Here is a 20,018-nt window from a genome sequence, read left to right as displayed (position 1 = left end):
CCTCTGAGCCTCAATCTACTCATTTATGAAATGATAAGGATGAATCTTAATCAGTTATGAGATGTATCCCAAGAAATTTGTAATTAATGATAGCTAAAATATATACAATTTGCAAATCATTTATTTTTAAAGTACACTAGAGCAGGTTCCAGTCTATCTCAATAGCAATGTCATGGTCACATGTGTTGCAATAGCCTGTCTTGAGTGGAATAGAAACAAATGGAATTATTTTTATTGCCAGAAGTTGCACATAGGAATGAGTTACACATATGACCATAATTTATTGTGTGTGTCACAGTGGGAAAAACATATTGAGAGCTACTCAATAATACTTTCAGTTATCTTCCCTCCTCCCCTCTTCCCTCAGAAATTTGGAGCAGTCAATCTGGACAGTTCAAACAAATGTGGATTATTTTCCACATTTATTTTTTGATTAGGTTGTCCTGATATTTTTCACTTTTTGTGGTGCTTTTTGCCTCACTGTGGAGAATTGACACTTATTTTCTATTCTATCAACAATCACCATAACAACCATTTATTGAGTGCCACTCAGAAACCCTACAAACATTATTTCATTTAATCTTTAACATGCTGGCATTGTGCATATTAGCTTTCTGTTTTAGAGTTGTGGTCAATAACTGTCCCAGAATAAGTTAGCAGAGGAGCCAAGATAAAAGGTGAAGTCTGTCTGGGCCCAAAGCTTGCCATTTTCTCAGTGTAGTGTGCTGGTTTTTGCTCTGAAGAAGATTTTATAAACTTTTTCTTTTGCACCGGGTCCTAGAGAAGATTAGACCAGGACAATGGCATGATAAGTAATTACAGATTTCCTTGATATTTATCCTATTTGGGGAACTATTTCCCACCTTCTCATGTATTTATTTTTCAATGAGTTATTTATTTAATTATATATTTCATATTCTATAAGATACGTAATGTATTAAGCTCTTAATGATAATCATAAGTGCACTGTATACTTTTGGATATTGCATTAGTTGAAAAGTATGAAACCTATCTAAGAGTAAATTAGCAGAGTCTTTGGATTGGACTAACCATCTCATAGAAAGTACCTTACCACAGGTAGGGAAAGCGTGTGTCTGTGGTAGTCTTTCAAGCTGAACTGAATGAAAGGTGGAAAGAAATGGGACATGCAATCAGTTTATGAAAGGTTGAGGTCTTCTTGTCCCTTTCTGGCTCTATAGTTTGGGCAATGCTTTGATATTTAGGGCTCTCTATTTCCACATTTGGCTTTTCCACAAAATTTAGTTACAATCAGTCCATGTAAGCGTGTGAAGTTCTTTGCTTTATACTCTTGAGTTATAAGTTATTGAAACAGTTAAATGGAAAATAGACTTATACTAAGAGAGGCCTGAATAATTTACCTTCTCTGCAAATTTTTTTTCACAAAAAAGTAGGTTAAGCATGTACCCTATTTATAATATTTATACTTTATATTATAAAACTAATATAAATGCTTTTCTTTTAAAGAAATGGCCATTTAATCTTATAAAAGTTTCAGAAATGTTACTATATTCCTTTTAAAGGTCAGAATCATCTAACATAATATCTCATTTAATCTTCTGAATAAGCTTGATGTGATTGAGCAAATACTCACTGAGTGCCTACCATTTATTAGGCATGTTTCTCGGCACTGGGGATGCAATACTGACAAAGACAGGCAAGGGTCGATCTTACATTCAAATGTGTTGATATGTGTGTGCGTGGGTGAGGAGACAGTTCATAAAACACAAGCAAATAAATAATGAAGATGATTATGGACTGTGGTAAGTGGCAAAGAGAAGCACTCTCTTCGTGTTCCCCTCCCAAAAGTCTTTCTAATCCGCCATGCTCTCACTCACTGCTCCATCTCTAAATAAATACTAACCAAATATTTTCCAAATTTGGTTTTGAAGGAGTCCCAAATTACCAGCCTTCATTAAGTTTCCACAAAGCTCTGTCCCGTACTTGGCAGAATCACAAGAGGAACTCAAGTCTAAAACTCATGCTGTTTCCATTTTGATTCCAGTAGGACCTGGATCCCTATACTAGTGTGGACCAGGTACTCACCTGATGACTCCCAACTTTTTTTCATATAAAAAATAGCTTTGATAATTCTTGTCATGGAGGAATTCCGTGAAGTTCTACATCACATGGTGATGCTGTGGAGTTTTACTATCATGCCAGCCTTGTAAAAGGCCTAGAACCACGTGGTTACCTGCAGAGATGCACCTTATTAACCACATTGCATTGCATATTTTGCTAAAGAAGCTGTGTATTTGTGCTCCCTGGAGTACAAGTATAATATATACCTACTGTGACTCCAGCATTACTGTTAAAACCATGGATTAAATCATTAAATGTCTTTCAAGCTGGAGATTACAAGTCTTTCTAAGAATCAAAATCTGCTTCTTCCTAATAGTAAACTACAGCATCAAAGGTGTGATAGACCTCTTCTTTTTTTAGACCAGAAGTAGCTTTAGACAGACAACCTTAAGCACAGAGTTTAAACTGCATGTTTCCCTGCTGGCCTAAAGGCACCAGAAAATATGAATTAAATTTGCCACATTTAATTCCCTATCCCTAGACCAGTTTGAAAGAAACTGTGCTTTGAATCCTAGCCTAACAAGATGGTATTTATATTGTACTTTACAGCAGGTGATTTAACTGGTCTTTTCCCGTTTAGAAATGTTCATTATTTATCTGCTTGTCTTATTACCCATCTGTTCAAGAGGAAATTATACATGATGACAGACTACAAATTACTCTGCCTTAATAATAAATAACCAGAGGGAGAGATGAAACTTTAACATTAATTTAAAGGAAACACAGAAAATTCAGGAATAAGAATATTACATAAGCTTTAGGCCTCACTTTAATAAATACCAAAGACTTTTCATATATTAATAATTTACTAATGAAATAGCATTTATTAGTTAGATTAAAGAGAAAAGGAATTGGTCATTTATGGGCACAATCCAAATTTGTGAATTTGACCAGCCTTAGCTGATTGATGGATATTATCTGTATCTATTCTTTCACACACACATTCATTGCCTATTTATTCTATATAGCATAGTTGTTTTTGTTTGTTTGTTTTGCGGTACGCGAGCCTCTCACTGTTGTGGCCTCTGCCGTTGCGGAGCACAGGCTCCAGACGCGCAGGCTCAGCGGCCGTGTTTCACGGGCCCAGCCGCTCCGCGGCATGTGGGATCTTCCCGGACCGGGGCACGAACCCGTGTCCCCTGAATCGGCAGGCAGACTCTAAAACACTGCACCACCAGGGAAGCTCGCATAGTTTTCTTTTAAAAAAATGAATTTAACTATGATTATACTTGAGGAGCAATAGAGCACTGTGAATAAGAGAAATCGAGATTTGGAGTCAGACACCTATAGATCAAAACTATCTGATTTAGAACTCTGGCTCCATCATTTACTATCTACGTAACTATCAATACATATGTAACCCTGGCTCCATCATCTACCAGGTGTATAACCTATGGAATTTAGTCTCTTGTAAAATGGGAGTACAATAGATTCCCCTGGCAGGGATTTGATGATGATTAAATGAATTAATTAATATGCAGAGATCAAATAGGTATCTGGAACAAAGATTCATTAAATTTTAGCTATTATTATTATTAATCAAGTCTTGGATCAGTCAACTGCTGTGTTTAAGCTTTTGATTCCCCATCCACACAGTAGGACTAATAATTCTTAACCTTATCAGGTTGTCGAGGTAGTAAAACAAGTTGATGCTGATAATGTTCTTAGTATATGTAATTGACCATCAAAATATGTTAGCTACTATTATTATTATTCCTCATTATTGTTCTTTACAAGAGTAAATCAGTTTTATTTGAGAGACTAAGCACATGGAAATGACTGTTCTTTTTAATTATGCTCTTTTAGGTACACTATAGAAGGGTTTCTTTTTTTAGGAAATGCCTGTTCCAGTCAACAATCTCTAGGAGGATAGAACTGCTAGGATAAATAAACATGAAGAGGGAAAACGCCTTCTTTTTCATTTTTGTGTTGAGAAAGGGAAAGGGAATATGGAGCTTTGATGTCAACTGGTTGATATGCTTTCTCTCCTTTATGATCTTTGATCTTTGTTTGTTTTGTTACTGTTCTTTCCCCTTCTGCCACTGGTAGGTGTCATGCAGAAGGAACATTGTCTTCTGGATACTTTGGTCTCTTTGACCTGTGTCTAGGTCTTTCCTACAATCACTCTGGTTTTAATGAAATCTGTTTTCTTGCAATTCATTTCTTTATACCTAGGATTTTGTAAAGAAAAGCCTTAGCTGTCACTTCTCTACTTCCAAATAAAATTGTTGTGAAGCCACTGTTAAGTCTAAAAACTGGAATTTGGAAGCTTTGGAGTCTAAACTTTTTCACCCATTATGAATATGGATTATACATAGGGTAGGGGGTACTTTCTGAAACATTTTTTTTTATTGGAGTATAGTTGCTTTACAATGTTGTGTTAGTTTCTGCTGTACAGCAAAGTGAATCAGCTATACGTATACATATATCCCCTCCTTTTTGGATTTCTACAGAGTGAAGTAAGTCAGAAAGAGAAAAACAAATATTGTATATTACCGCATACATGTGGAATCTAGAAAAATGATACAGATGAACCTATTTGCAAAGCAGAAATAGGGACACAGACGTAGAAAACAAACATATAGACACCAAGTGGGGGAAAGAGGGTGGGATGAATTGGGATATTGGGACTGACATATATACACCACTATGTATAAAATAGATAACTAATGAGAACATACTGTATAGCACAGGGAACTCTACTCAATGCTCTGTGGTGACCTAAATGGGAAGGAAATCCAAAAAGGAGGGTATATATGTATACGTATAGCTGAAATATTTTAATTTGCTTCTCTTTTTTGCTTTTAGTTATATTTATACTCTGCCCTCATTTGCCAGGGGTTGTGTATGAGGGACTGGGAAAGGGTGGGCCATGGTGCTAATTAAAAGAGCAAAAGTGTAAAAAGCCAGTAAGGAAGGAAGGGAAGAAGGAAGGATGGAAGTAAGGGAAGGGTGGGTCAGTATCCTGTGCTCGGAACTCTATACCAGAGGGTTTCACGAGTGTTTCCAAGGAAAAGCTTGCCCTGGATACCTAAAGATGAATGTTGTTGATGAACAACTGGAAGGACTAACAAGCTGGAAGTCCACTGCCTTCAATAAAACATGATGAGTGAACCTGGCTGAGGCAGCCCTCGGGTAGTTGATACCAGAGAACATAGATAAGGGCCATGAAATGATATGAAATCACTGGGAGCCAGGTGGATGATCATATGTCCTGGGAGAGGAGGATCTGCTTCAGCATTTCTTTACACAGACCAGTGCATCTGGTTACAACACGTGGGGGGCGTGTTTTGCAATATCACACACTTTTAGAAATCTTGTAGAACTCTGAACCCCTCTACAAAGTGAAACGAGTTCCAAATACTCAGACTTAAAAGTAACTGACATCTTTCAAAATGTCCAATTAGACATTGAATTCCTTTTAGGTGTCTGTAAAAACTACCACAGTACGGGGTGGGTGGGGGTGGGTAGAGATTTCTAACTCTTACCTCTTAGTAATGGTAACTGAGTTTTAGCTAGGTACATGATAGCACAGTTTAAAGACTCTATCTCCTGGCCTCCCTTGGTAAGTTGTGGTCATGTAACACAGTTCAATGGGATGTTAGCAGAAGTGATGTGTTCAAAGTCCAGTTTATGCCCTTAAAAGAAAGGATTTGCCTTCCACTGCTTTCCCCTCTTTCCCACTGGCTATCATATGAATATAATGGAATGAGCTGGAACAGCTATTTTAAACCACAAGATGAAAGCTGCATGTAGAGAATTTCACAGCAAGAAGACTGTAGGAGGCTAAGTCCCAGATACCATAGAGCTACCATATCAGCCGTGTCATAGTTACACTCAATCTGAAACATGAGAGAGAAGAAGCCTTCTATTTTATCTTCTTTTTGTTTTTATATTTTTATAGTTGCATTGAGGTATAATCAACAAAAACAAATTGCACATATTTATGTATACAATTTGATAACTAGGGGCATGTGTATACACACATGAAACCATACAATCAGGAAACAAAACACACACTCCCCTCACAAAAGTTTCCTTGTGCCCCTTTGTAACATATCCCTCCATGACCACCACCATCCCCAATCAACCAGCAATCTGCTTTCTGTCACTGTAGATTGCATTTTCTAGAATTTTGTACAAATATTTTTATGGAGTATGCATTTTTTGCCTGGCTGTTTCATTTATAATTATTTTGAGACTTATCGATGCTTTTGCATATATCATTAGTTTGTTTTTATTAGTAGTATTCTATTGTATGTATATGCCACAATTTGCTTATCCATTATGGACTTGTGAGTTGTTTCCAGTTTAGCTTTGGGCTATTACAAACAGAGCGGCTATGAATATTTGTGTACAAGTCTTGGGTTAAGACATGCTTTTATTTCTCTTGCGTAAATAACTAGAAGTAGAATAGCTGGTCTACTACTATGGTATGTGTTATGTTTAACATTTTAAGACACTGCCAAACTGTTTTCCAAAGTGGTTGACCTAATTTCCATTTCCATCAATAGAGAAAGAGAGAGTTCTAGCTGCTTCACATCCTCAGCAGCATATGGTATGATCATTCTTTATTTCAGCCGTTCTAGTAGGTGTGTAGTTGATTTTCATTTCCCTGGTGACTAATGACATTGTGCATCTTTTCAGGTGCTTATTTTCCATTTATAGAACTTCTTAGGTGAAGTGTTTTTTCAAAATTTTTGCACATTGTTTATTAGAATGTTAGTCTTCTTATTGAATTGTAAGAGTTTTTTGTATATTATAGACCCAAATACTTTGTCAGATATATGTTCACATGTCTTTTCTCCCATGCTGTAACTTACCTTTTTATTTATCAGAATCTTTGGAAAAGTGAAAGATATTAATTATGATAAGGTGCAATTTAAGGATTTTTAAAATCTAATAGCATGTACTTTTGGGGTCCTATTTTTAAAAAACCTTTGCCAAACCCAAGGTGACCAAGATGTTATGCTGTGTTTTCTCCTAGAGTTTTATAGTTTTAACTCTTAAATACTTAAGTCTATGACACATTTTGAGTTAATTTTTGTAAATGGTATGAGGTAAGAGTGGAGAGTTTTCATTTATTTTTGTTTTATTTTATTTTACATATGGGTATTTAATTGTTCCAGCATCATTGTTGAAAAGATTATTTTCACCATTGAATTGCTTTGGCACTTTTGTAAAAAGAAATCAATTGATTATATATGTGTAGGGCCATTTCTGAATTCCTCTTCTGTTCCATTGATCTATGTTTATCTTTATGTCAATATCATACTCTGATTACTTTAGCTTGTGGTAAGTTTTGAAATCAGGTAGTATAAATCCTCCAATTTTGCTTGTTTTTCAAGTTTTTTCTGGCTATTCTTGGCATTTTCTTACAAATTTTATGATCAGTTTATCGTTTTATAGAAACTACCTTCTGAAATTTTGATTGGAATTGCCTTGAATCTATAGGTAAATTTGGAAATGATTGCCATCTTAACAATACTGAGTCTTTTGTTCTGTGAACACAGTATATCTCTCCATTTATTTAGGTCTTTTAAAGTGTCTCTCAACAATGTTTTACAGTTTTCAGTGTACAAATTTTGTGCATATTTTATCAACTTTATCCCTATTTCATATTTTTGATGATATTATAAGTTGTATTGTCTTTTAACTTCCATTTTTGATTATTCATCGCTAGTGTACAGAAGTGTTATTTATTTTCAAAATTTAACATTGTATCCCATAACCTTGCTAAACTCACTGGTTAGTTTCAATAGCTTGTTAAAAATTCTTTAGGGGCTTCCCTGGTGGCGCAGTGGTTGAGAGTCTGCCTGCCGATGCCGGGGACACGGGTTCATGCCCCGGTCTGGGAGGATCCCACATGCCGTGGAGCGGCTGGGCCCATGAGCCGTGGCCACTGGGCTTGCGTGTCCAGGGCCTGTGCTCCGTGGCGGGAGGGGCCACAGCAGTGAGAGGCCCGCATCCCACAAAAAAAAAAAAAAATTCCTTAGGATTTTCTACATAGACAATGAAGTCATCTATGATTAAAGAAAGTTTTATTTCTTTAAAAACAAAACCAAAAACTACCACAGTGTTATGAGAATAAGTAAGTGGTACCTAAAGTGTGAGCTAAGTCCTGGAAATAGAGGTCTGACTCTCATGTGAGCTTGGTCTCATCTTAGTAAGTGGAGGCTGAAATTTGCTCCACATGAACCTCCCTCTTCCTGTAATAATGCTCTTCCATCAGTAATGCTTCAAAAGCTAGAGGCCTCAAGAAAACCAATGGTCCCCAGGAGATGTTTTGCTAAATGAGTCAGGACAAAGGGCCTGATGCAGTGGGTAGCTGAGAATGTTCACTGATTCTTCTTGGGCAACTGAAAATGAAAACTGGGAAGACTGGGAAAACTAGCAACTTGATGTTGAATCTTAAGTGATTATCAAAGAAACTTGGCTTTTGTTAATCTATGAGATCTCAACCTGAGACTCAAATTCCGGTTTTTTCTTCCTCTTCCATTCTCTGATTTAAGAGAATGTTTTGTTTTTGGACTCAGTGAATAAAAATTGCACAGATCATTTCACTTTCCCTGGGGTGAGTGTGAGCTGACAACACATTCTTGCCTATGCCCTCCAAATTCATTCCCCAGACCTGAAGTGACTGTTTAAAGGTCAAGTTCCCCTGCCCCACCCCCCACTGCTTAACACCTGTCAATGACTTCATCACATTTAACATAAAATTCTCACTTTTTACCTTTCCCTAAGAGACCCCACACACTGTGGTTTGGTTTCTTTCTTCATCCATATCCATCACCACTTTCCTTTGTTCATTGTGCTCCAACCAGACAGCCCTTAGGTTTGTCCCTCAATTGTCCTGAGCTCTTGCTTCCCTCACGATACTTGTTCCTGCTCTTTCCTCTGCTTGAGCTGCTCTTCCCCAGCTCTGGGCTTTGCTGCCTGTTCCTTCAACTTCAGATCTGTGCTCAGATGTTACCTCTCTGGGATACCTTCCTTGACAAGCCTACCTAAAGCAACCCCTCTCATAATTTTACCTTCTTCCCTCTAGGACTGACCTGGCTAAATTATTATATATACTTTTATAATAATATGATTATATGTAATATATATATTATGTATAAATATATAATACATATGTCATATACATATATAATACATACCTATATGATATATATCATATATAACATACATATATACTATGTAATACTCATAATATATACATGTAATAGATGATATATAATATTACATATATCAAACATACATATAATGTAATATAATATGTATTATGATAAATGTATATTTCTTTATTTCTTTTAAAATTATTGCATATTTGTTGTTCCCACATCTCACTAAAATGTAAGTTGCATTAGGGCAGCAACCTGTCTCTGATATTGTGTTTCACATCTAAGATAATTCCTGGCAGAAGATAAATATGTGAAGAGTAAATGGACTTCGGCTTCTATACTACCTGTGAAATGCCATTTACACAGGAGAACAGCAGAGGATGGTGTATAGGATAACCGTCCATAAGAGATGTGGTAAACTTTTTTGAGAAGAACATTGTTGCTTGAGAAAAAGGAGGAAGAAGTTCAGTAACTATCAAAATAATTAGAATGATGCTAACTACTGGCCAGGCATTGTAGCAACTGTAATAGGGAAGAACCTTTTTTTTTTTTTTTTTTTAAAGTTTTTTTTTTTTTTTTTTTTTTTGCGGTACGTGGGCCTCTCATCGCTGTGGCCCCTCCCGTTGCAGAGCACAGGCTCCGGACGCCCAGGCTCAGCGGCCATGGCTCACGGGCCCAGCCGCTCCACGGCATGTGGGATCCTCCCGGACCGGGGCACGAACCCACGTCCCCTGCATCGGCAGGCGGACTCCCAACCACTGCGCCACCAGGGAAGCCCGGGAAGAACCTTTGAATTCTATTACAGTAATCACTAAAGGGATGTTATCTATAAGCTTAAATTATACATAATGGCCCATTTTGGGGAACTCTGCCTTCCAGGTAATGAGCACTAAGCTAAAATACCTTTGTTTAGCTCATGGGAGACATCCTGACCAGGCCCACCTGTGAATGACTGCAGGAAGGGAGAAATGAACACATCCTCTTCAGAGGCTGGATGGAACCAGGAAATGTTTGGCTTTACTCCCTCCCCTTGTTGTATTAAAGAAGCCTGAATTCTAACTCAGGCAAGATGGTTCTTTGGGGCATGACTTCACCATCTTCTCGGTCTGCTGGCTTTCTGAATAAAGTCGTTATTCCTTGCCCCAACACCTCATCTCTCGATTTATTGGCCTGTCCTGCAGGGAGCGGTAGGAGCTTGGACTCGGTGACATAACCACTTTATATACCTTTGTTCACTTAACTGTGTTAACTCAAAGAATAAGATGGGCTCTTCAAATAGCAATCCTAGCTGCCAAGCAAAACGCAGCTTTCTCTTGGATGGACTCTAAAGATGTAGTCATTCTACACAGCTACATCTACTTCCATCATGTTAACATTTTCTCCTTCTGGATAGAAAAAGAAAATGCTAGAGCCTGTAAAGAAAAGAACCCATGTGTTGCAATGAGAAGACTTATTTTGAAAAGCACCAAGACATGGCTTTTGTCTTGTTTTGACCTTTCTTCCAAACTTTTATTTTCTTTTGAATAGGTCAGTTTGGCTCATCAGTGGCCTCATACTTCATCTTCATGAGATGGATGTATGGGGTAAATATGGTTCTCTTTATCCTGACGTTCAGCCTTATCATGTTGCCAGAGGTAAGATTCTGACTTCCAGTTTACAAAACATGCTGAAACAAGCTTCTTCTGCAATCACTCTACTAAAAAAAACTCTTTTCCTTAAGAATAAGATGACTATCTAGCCACCTACGCTCTTAGAGTCATAGTATTTGTAACCAGATTAATCTTCAAAATGGTGCCCATGAGCCGCAGGTCCTAATCCTTCTCCAAAGGGTACGTGAGCCTCCTGAAATCATATATGAAATGTGTGTATTGTGTATGTTGAAATGAATATTTCTCTGTGGAAAGATTCCCAAGGTGGTCCCTGTGCACAAATATTAATTGCTCAAGAGGAAGACTTTGACATCTTGTGAGTTCATTTATTTTGCCAAGTTTGCTTTGAAAGAGACATTACTTAATGCAACTCAAGGCATCCAGCTTTTCTATCTGAAGAAACACAAAGTGAGCAAATTTTTCCAGGTATAAAATAAGATACCCCCCCCTCCCCGCCCCATTCCATGGGTCTCTTAAGACCAAGGTCAGTGAGGAGAGTAAAACTGATAGTGGGTCCAGATTGCAGAAGAAGACAAAGCTCTGAGCTGGGGTCGGGGGAGGGGGGAGATTCAATTAACTCAGACCAAGAAGCAACACTGAGGTTGTGGACTTACCCATAAGAAGTTAAATGACTCTGACTTCTTTGGATGCTATCATACAGAAGTTGGGAGGCTTTGTTTAACCTACAAAGGATCTTTCCAGGTACCAGTGTTTCAAAGCCAATGTATTTAATACAGCATTGGCAACAGCCAAAACTAATTGTTTTGAGTGACCTTTTAGCCCCATCTTTTAAAATCAAGGCCAGCTTTTATATCAAGCCTCCCCACAAGCATAATACTAATACTACTAGTGCCTTACATGCATAATGAGTTTCAGCTTTTAACAATGCAAAGCACTTACACTTTTACTTACTGAGCTTCACAACAAATTTATAAAGTAGACTATAGAAAAGTTTTTCTTTCTCCATTTAAAAAAACATGGAAACTGAATCACATAATGCTTATTAGACTTAGCTAATACCACAGGGTGAGGTTTTTTTTTAAGCTGATCCGGGACGAGGACCCATGATTCTTCTTTTGTAACAAGATTTTGCACCTTATTTTGCTAGTTTTATAATCTTTGAGCTAATTCTGGGGGTTCTATGGCTATCTGGCTCGTAGAAGACAGTAGACATAGATCAGAAATCCTCAGACTCCTAAGGTCATAAGTAGAGTTCAACTCCTAAGCAGAACTTTCAGGCAATGCAGCACAATGTATGTGTTCATCTATTTCAAGTTAACAACGGCTTTGTTTTTGCTCATCTCTCTAAGGAAATCTGAAACTCCATCACCAGCTACTTTGATGCTCTTCAGTGTCAGATGCAGGGTATACAGGGAGCTTTATCAGCTGCATTTACTCTTTCCCTGCCACAGCATGCTGCTTCCTTGTGGAGGAAATGAAAGGTTGTAGCGAATTCAGTCTAACTTTAGGAAATTGCAGATGCCTAATGTGCAGTGGAGGGAGCTAATATGCGTTCCATTAGGTGTATTCCTAGAACTAGGAAGTGTATTGGTTTTGGATGCTTTTTACAGGTTGTGTTAGGTGTTGAGGTGTATCCTGTTTTCTGGGCATTGATTACGACTCCAGCAAATGAACAAAAGAGGTTGGGCTCCCTGCATGCTAACTTTATAGAACCAGCAGAGGGCAGGACTGGTCATCTCCTGCCAACAATGCTACATTTTTCAGGGACCTCCACCCAGCAGCCTCACTCAGCATTCCTCTGATGCATTTGCCCTTTTGCCCAAAGTTCCTGTGTCACTGTACAAGCTGGAGACCCTGGTCTTCTCCGTTTTCTGTGGCCTCCAACTCTGGGGAAAGATAATCTGAGTAGAACCCACCCTCTGTTCTGTTCAGTCTCAGGAAGCCAGAGGGGCTGCTGTGGAAGCCATGCAGTTTGTGTGGAGAGAAGGAGCAGGGGCTGATTTGCAGCCCTTGCCTAGTCAAGTTCTGCACCCAAATTTCCATCCACATTCATCCTCCTCCCTTGGCCCCAGCCCCAGGGAAGGGATGTTTTCATGTCTCACAAGAAGCAGCATCTGCTTGGCCAACCGTGTGTCTGCCCTGGGGCTAGAGGGGTGGGTTTGTTTTTGTTTTTTTCCAGTTTTCAGTAGTGCTCCTAGTATGACCCTACTCTTGTCCCGTCTCTGGCTGGCTCTGCCCGTAATCATATCTCTTTAATCTGGTAGCACAAGATCGGGGAGGTAAACCTGAATCAGTGGTGAAGCAGATATGACAGTCAGGGTATAGTCTTCCTGCCTAGTTGACACCCTCTAATGGTATGAGTGATTCTCTTTACTCCTCTCTTCCTTGACATGAAGGAGAGACTCTCCCTCCACCCCACCCCTGAGGGGTATTCCCATATGAAGAAGTGCTTAGTACGGTTTTCTTGAACACTATAATCCCCAAAAGGCCACCTCTCCCCTTTCCAGACCTCCTAAATGAGACCAGTTTAGAGGTGGTGGTGGGTAGTTGGGCTCCAGCAAGCCCTGAACAACGTGGTTGGCTCCACTGCTGGTGGTCTGCGGAAGTCAGAATGCAGGGTCCTTAGCATTCCTTTGTTCTTAACTCTGGATTTCGTAGTCGATTCCCAGAAAATGGGACCCCACATGGAGACCCACAGAGTCCCCATGAAAAAGTTTCAGAAGTGCTTTTAAACAAAACTGTTTGTGATCACATGTGTGCCTCAGACTTTGTTTCCAATTGTTAACTGCTTTCTTTGTTTCTCCGTGTAGTACCTCTGGGGTTTGCCATATGGCAGTTTACCTAGGAAAACGGTTCCCAGAGCTGAAGAGGCATCAGCAGCCAACTTTGGTGTGTTGTATGACTTCAATGTAAGTGATTCCACACAGCTGTGTTCATAAGAGGACACATTTTTCCATATTCTGAAACTCCGCGGCCTCCTCTTCTGAGGCCAGATGAAGGTCTAAGAGAGATGTCTCTGCCCGCTTTAAAAAAAAAAAAAAGAAAGAAAAAGTAAATAGGGTTTGGGAATGTGATAATATGATTAAATGGGAATATAGACTATTAAATGAAGGTGAGCTCAGAGTTCAAAGACTTCACAAGAATATTATTATCTCTGACTTTGAAAAAGCACAAAGGAAGAGTTTGCAAATGTGCTTTTTGGAAAATCTTGTTGAATTCTTCGGGCTTTGATATTTCATATTAACTTCTTCACCTCCTAAACAAATCTATTTAACATTACTGAATAGTCCATACTAAATAAAGCTAAATAGTAAGTACTAAACAATACTAAATTCTAGCTTCTGTATAATATGAAAATGAGCATCACTTGATCGTGGTACCCAAATGAGCGTTATTCCATTGTAGCACTAGAATGAATATTACACTTCGAGCTCCCCTAGGTGGGGATTATTGTCATGGCAGGGACTCATTTCTGCCCATTGAAAAATCATTTTGGAGTGTGATTCAATTCTGTGACAAAAATTCAATTCCACAGATTCTTTTTAAAATAGTGGCCAGATTAGAGATGTTTGGAAATGTATAGGATGAGAAAGTAGCACAGTGGAGATTGGGGAATTAGTAATTCAGGAATTTTTAAAGAGTAGAAAATGAGAATAAAATTTTATGTAGACCAGGGAATGAAGGAAGGAGACAATAAAGTCTTCAGGTTTATAGAATTAATATGCATATATTTCACAGATGTTTTGAATTCTACCCTCAACCTCTCTAAATCATGAGCTTCCTAAAGAGCAGCTTACATCTGCTGCATCTTCTTTGAAGCCCTTAACATAATATTCAACCAATAGAGGCTTAATGAATCTTGTTGACTGGGAATCCTGAGCAAGGGGGAGGATTTGTAGAGCATTGAGATAAGAACCAAAGAAATTTATGTGAGCAGTACCAGCAAATGTAAACTTTAGGAAAGGTTCTCAGGCTCTGAGTAAACAAGGCAGCTATAGAGTAAGCATAAGGCAGAGCGGCAGCCCCAACATGGTGGCCTTTGGAATCTTAAATCACACCCGTCAGTTGGAATTTTCATTTCCAGTCAACATTTATTTATGGAATATAAACAGGCACTGGTTTTACAAAGATGAATGTGACATGGCTCTTGACCTCAAGGTAGTCATGACAGTAGAAGAAAGATACATAGGCAACTAGTATACAGTGTGTTCCACACTTAGTAAAACGATGGGAAAAAAAAAAAAAATACTGGGGAGCCCTGAGGAAGCAGTTGTCAATTTTGCTAGGGTGTCTGGGTTTCAGAGTGGAGATAGCCTCTGAGTTAGATTTTACTTCTTTTATTTCTTCTTTTATCACTTCATCTTCTTCCGTCTCTCTATCTTTATCTCTCTCTCCTTCCCCCATTTACATTTCAAATAATTTATTACTATGTACCCCCCCCCCCACTGTTTTTATTTCTCATTCTCTTCCTCTGATTAGTTAAATAATAAGCTTCCAGTCTGGTTAATAAGAAAAAGAACTAATAATATTATTGGCATCTTCTGTTGTTTTAGTCATATCAGAGAAAGGAAGAACTAAAAATATGAACAAAAGGCCTTTTGGCTTTTAAACATATTTTTGAAGTTTCTACACTTATAAATTTGTCAAGTAACTGAAATAAAAAGTTTTGCAAATAGTGTCCCTTTGAGATTTTAAAGGTATTAATAACTTGAGGAAGACAAAGAGGAAGTTGGCACTAAGAGAGCTGCTAAGGGGTGTACCAGAAGGTCTAGGAGGTGAATACAGGAGGAAACTAGGGGAAAGGTTTGGGCAGTGAGTGTGCTCACCAAGATTTTATTATTGCCCTCGACAGCTCTCATGTCCAGTTTGGTGAAATACTATTTACAATGGATAGAAGAAGATGGAAACAGGAGTATCCTATGATAGTCACTTTCCTTTATAACTCTAGGCCAGCCTAGAAATTATTCTAAGACAATGTGAGATTATTAAAAGGTCAAGAAAGAGTCATTAAAGTGATATTATTTACTTATTTCTTTTTTAATTTTTCTGTGTACTGTGATCACTCGATTATTTGACATATCACAAAATAAGAGTTTTAAGAGAGTGCCCTTAGATCTTCTATCCCATGTCCCACATTATAAAGTTAGGGAAACTTTGAGTCTCAGAATCATTTTTTAGGGTCTTATGGCTAATAAAAGCCTCCTAATCTAGTGTTCTTTCTATGTCTTGTATCACATCAGTAATTTTTCTGTCATAATTTCCAACATCCTTCTCACTGACAGTTTCTGGAACACAGGCTGACTCCATTTAATGCTGTATCTCACAAGGGGAGAAGGGGTTGAAGCAGTTGGATCCCATTTCCACCTTTCATAATAAACATGCAATTCGTAAATTAGCTTCTCAAATAGAAAGTTTCAATATTTACCCTTTTGCCTGAATTCTTTACTTGCTTCTTAGAACAATTACCTCATAGAGATGCCCACTCTGTATTATAAGATGATCTAAACGGACAGCCCAGTATTTCATCTATCATAGCACCATGGAGGAAGCCATTGTCCAGATGTCCTTGAGATCCCTGGAAACTCAGAATTCTGTACTTCCAAAGAGCCCAGAGATGCCAGGAGAAAAAGACATGTTACAGGCCCAGGGTAGAGATGACTGGTGCCTAAATGATCTAATTGGAACATGAGCTGGTTTTTTGCATCTAAGAAGATTAATGTACCAGCTTAGCTAAGCAATGCCATATAGATGCAGGTGAAGAGAAGCAGAATCAATTTATAGGACACTGTAAAATAGATGCAAGCATGACCTCTTGTGGTAGAAGAGCCTATAGGTTGGGAAGGATCAGAAAACCTTTGGGCTGTAGGTGACGAGGTTGTGCAGGGGGAGCTGCTTCTCTGTTGAGTTCATATTAGAACCTTGGAACTTCTCTCTGGACCCCCTCCCCTGGAAGTATCCCCTTGGAGCTCAGTGCTCTGTCACCTATAAGCATGTATCATAATTCATCCAAATTCCCTTTAATTAATAGCAGACAAGTACCATGTGATATATGCAAGGTCAGCCAGTCTTATGGCCTCTCAAGGTTACCATTTACAAAGCACCATATTTTTTATTTATTTATTTTTAATTGAATACCTAGGGATGGGTCTTACTGAACAGGAAGAAAGTACGTTTTATTAAAATAGTAAGAAATAGGGAGATTGTCTAATGTGCATGTTATGAATCAAATTGGCAGAAGTAGTATTATTTGAAGCTGTAGAATTAGAATGAGTTTAAGCCAGTAAGAAGAGCATGTCTTTCAGATGAATGGATAAAGCAGATGTGGCACATATATACAATGGAATATTACTCAGCCATAAAAAGAAACAAAATTGAGTTATTTGTAGTGAGGTAGATGGACCTAGAGTCTGTCATAAAGAGTGAAGTAAGTCAGAAAGAGAAAAACAAATACCGTATGCTGACGCATGTATATGGAATCTAAAAAAAAAAAAAAAAAAGCTACTGATGAACCTAGTGGTGAGGCAGTAATAAAGATGTAGACATAGAGAATGGACTTGAGGACGTGGAGTGGGGAGAGGGAAGCTGGGGCAAAGTGAGAGTAGCATCGACATATATACATTACCAAATGTAAAATAGTTAGCTAGTGGGAAGCAGCTGCATAGCACAGGGAGAACAGCTTGGTGCTTTGCAATAACCTAGAGAGGTGGGTTAGGGAGGGTAGGAGGGAGGCTCAAGAGGGAGGGGATATGGGGATATGTGTACACATATGACTGATTCACTTTGTTGTACAACAGAAACTAACACAGCATTGCGAAGCAATTATACTCCAATAAAGATGTATTAAAAAAAAGAGGATGTCTTTGTTGGCAAGCTGTTTGGAGACATGAGAATGATGTAGGAATGATAGAGAGGAAGAGACTGTAGAGCTTTGGTATTCTCGTAAGGGAGAGAGGGAGGAACTGAGGTGGAATTTGGAATGAGCTTGAGCTGATATCAGACAGTGAGATCATATGAGTAAAGATTTGAGTTGTGAATAAAGGGAAATGCATTTAGCTTTCCAGCTTGAGAGCATTTTGTACATTGCATATTGAGATAAATGGTGAGTCAACTTTGCCTGCCCTTTTCCCCTGGTCATCATAGATATGGGAGGTGGGGGGAAGCCCTAGAAAGGGCAGGAGAGGAGAGTTAACACCCATTCTGTGTTAAGCAGGCACATACATTAAATTTTATCTTCACGACAACCCTTAAAGAGGAAGATCAGTAATCTTTTCAGAGTTGAGGGGATTGGAACTCAGAGAGGTTAGTTTCCCAAAGACAGCACAGATAATGAAAGGAGGCATTGAAATTCAAACTAAAAGGTGGCTGACTCCAATGAAAAATTGTTTGTTGTACTCTAACATATCACCCCAAGCCTATTCCTTCTGCCCACTTTTGCCACATCTCATTCTTGAGGTCTGTCCTCAGAGGAGACTGTCACAGTCTAAAGGTTAACAAACAGCCGTTCAGTTCCTTATTTTATTGGCATCATTGGTTCTTTTAAGTAGTGATATTCTAAAGCGAGAGCATCCTCTCTCAGGTAGTCTCAGTTCTCTAAGCTCCTTCATCTCTTATTGTACTGGCCACATTTAGAAGAGATATTTTTGTGATTCACATATGGAATGATACATCTTTTCTTTAGGAATATTTCAGTAGTTCAAATATGTCCTTGTTTTCAGGGAGCTCCCCTTTTTGAAACTGAGGTAAAATTGACTTACAACATTATATTCGTTTCGGTTGTACAACGTAATGATTTGATATTTGTATATATTGCAAAACGGTCATCACAATAAGTCTAGTTAGCATCTGTTACTGTAGTGAGTGGCCTCATGAGTGATATGGGTGAAAATGGGAAGATAATGAAAATATCCAAGTTTCTGGCTGGGGTAACTGGGTAGGTTGGTGGATCATTCCCTGAAATAGGAGGAACAAACAGGTTTGGAAGAACTTCTTTTTTTTAATGTTTATTCATTTATTTATTTATTTTCTTATTAGTCATACTTTTTTTTTTAACATCTATATTGGAGTATAATTGCTTTACAATGGTGTGTTAGTTTCTGCTTTATAACAAAGTGAATCAGTTATACATATACATATGTTCCCATATCTCTTCCCTCTTGCATCTCCCTCCCTCCCACTCTCCCTATCCCACCCCTCTAGGTGGTCACAAAGCACCGAGCTGATCTCCCTGTGCTACGCGGCTGCTTCCTACTAGCTATCTATTTTACGTTTGGTAGTGTATATATGTCCATGTCACTCTCTCACTTTCTCACAGCTTACCCTTCCCCCTCCCCATATCCTCAAGTCCATTCTCTAGTAGGTCAGTGTCGTTATTCCTGTCTTACCCCTAGGTGCTTCATGACATTTTTTTTCTTTTTCTTAGATTCCATATATATATGTTAGCATACGGTATTTGTCTTTCTCTTTCCGACTTGCTTCACTCTGTATGACAGACTCTAGGTCTATCCACCTCACTACAAATAACTCAATTTAGTTTCTTTTTATGGCTGAGTAATAGTCCATTGTATATATGTGCCACATCTTCTTTATCCATTCATCTGATGATGGACACTTAGGTTGCTTCCATCTCCTGGCTATTGTAAATAGAGCTGCAGTGAACATTTTGGTACATGACTCTTTTTGAATTATGGTTTTCTCAGGGTATATGCCCAGTAGTGGGATTGCTGGGTCATATGGTAGTTCTATTTGTAGTTTTTTAAGGAACCTCCATACTGTTCTCATAGTGGCTGAACCAATTCACATTCCCACCAGCAGTGCAAGAGTGTTCCCTTTGCTCCACACCCTCTCCAGCATTTATTGTTTCTAGATTTTTTGATGATGGCCATTCTGACTGGTGTGAGATGATATCTCATTGTAGTTTTGATTTGCATTTCTCTAATGATTAATGAAGTTGAGCATTCTTTCATGTGTTTGTTGGCAACCTGTATATCTTCTTTGGAGAAATGTCTATTTAGGTCTTCTGCCCATTTTTGGATTGGGTTCTTTGTTGTTTTGTTATTGAGCTGCATGAGCTGCTTGTAAATTTTGGAGATTAATCCTTTGTCAGTTGCTTCATTTGCAAATATTTTCTCGCATTCTGAGGGTTGTCTTTTGGTCTTGTTTATGGTTTCCTTTGCTGTGCAAAAGATTT

The 20,018-nt window shown here is 38.4% G+C and overlaps 1 protein-coding gene across 2 annotated transcripts in view; it reads left to right on the top strand.

Annotated features, from left to right (window-relative positions):
* Positions 1-20,018, top strand: part of TMC1 (transmembrane channel like 1) — a 388,569-nt gene that overhangs the window by 313,993 nt on the left and 54,558 nt on the right. For both annotated transcript variants that reach the window (XM_032634495.1, XM_032634496.1), the window contains 2 exons: positions 10,749-10,855; positions 13,642-13,740. In XM_032634495.1, the coding sequence (XP_032490386.1) occupies positions 10,749-10,855; positions 13,642-13,740 (206 nt within the window). The remainder of the gene's footprint in view (positions 1-10,748; positions 10,856-13,641; positions 13,741-20,018) is intronic.

Source organism: Phocoena sinus, chromosome 6 (genome assembly GCF_008692025.1).
Source record: "Phocoena sinus isolate mPhoSin1 chromosome 6, mPhoSin1.pri, whole genome shotgun sequence".
Lineage (NCBI taxonomy): Eukaryota > Metazoa > Chordata > Mammalia > Artiodactyla > Phocoenidae > Phocoena > Phocoena sinus.
The sequence above is the reverse complement of the archived record's forward strand: the minus strand, read 5'-3'. Positions and strand labels throughout refer to the sequence as shown.